This window comes from Austrofundulus limnaeus, unplaced genomic scaffold, assembly GCF_001266775.1.
Source record: "Austrofundulus limnaeus strain Quisiro unplaced genomic scaffold, Austrofundulus_limnaeus-1.0 Scaffold1935, whole genome shotgun sequence".
Taxonomy (NCBI): Eukaryota; Metazoa; Chordata; class Actinopteri; order Cyprinodontiformes; family Rivulidae; genus Austrofundulus; species Austrofundulus limnaeus.
The window spans coordinates 41039-41732 of NW_013954337.1; the positions used below are offsets into that span (position 1 = coordinate 41039).

The window sequence follows — 694 nt, forward strand, 5'->3', positions numbered from 1 at the left end:
CATTAGAGAAGAACCCGTCCAGAAGACCTATACTATTTTTTTATTTTTGATTTTTACCTGGATTACTGAGATGCATCAGGATAAGGAGATGTTGATCCTGAGTGGAGGTCTCCTCTGGGCTTGTAAGGTGAAATGAGACTTTTAATGTATTCTGAATGAGTCCTTGTGTTTTTTTGTTGCAGTTTTTCAGAGTTGAAGTCCTGTTCAATGAGAGGAAACATTATGTTCTCCGGAGAGCCAGTGAGTTCCAAACACTGCACAGAAAGGTAGGTTCATCAGAACCACTCAGAACCACAGTTTCCTCTGAGATAAGTTGTGATGTTTGGACCTTTACAGACTGAAATCAGAATTTGAGAAGTGGTGACAGAAATGTCCTGTCCTCAGTTATTTACATTACATCCTGTTTTATTTCTCAGTTTGTCCTGACCAGGACATCCTCAGAACTCCAGAGGGTTTTAATGGTTCTTACAGACCAGTTAGTGTCACAGCTGTTGGTGGCTTCAAGTCTTCAGCTCTTCTTGTCACAACCTGCCATGAGATCTTTTCACCCTCCTCTCTGTTGTTAGGGCCTAGCTGAATCCAGAAGCATTAAAAGGGGAAGCAGGCAAGTGTAACAGAACATGGACCTCCTCCTGGTGAAGGCAGCTCCATGGACAGAACATGGACCTCCTCCTGGTGAAGGCAGCTCCATGGA

The 694-nt window shown here is 43.5% G+C and overlaps 1 protein-coding gene across 1 annotated transcript in view; it reads left to right on the top strand.

Annotated features, from left to right (window-relative positions):
• The window catches only part of LOC106536692 (sorting nexin-24), a gene marked incomplete at its 3' end in the record, with an annotated part of 7059 nt that extends 6793 nt beyond the window's left edge, over positions 1–266 (top strand). The window contains 1 exon segment of the mRNA XM_014034012.1: positions 183–266. Within this exon segment, the coding sequence (XP_013889466.1) occupies positions 183–266 (84 nt within the window).
• Positions 267–694: the final 428 nt, after the last annotated feature.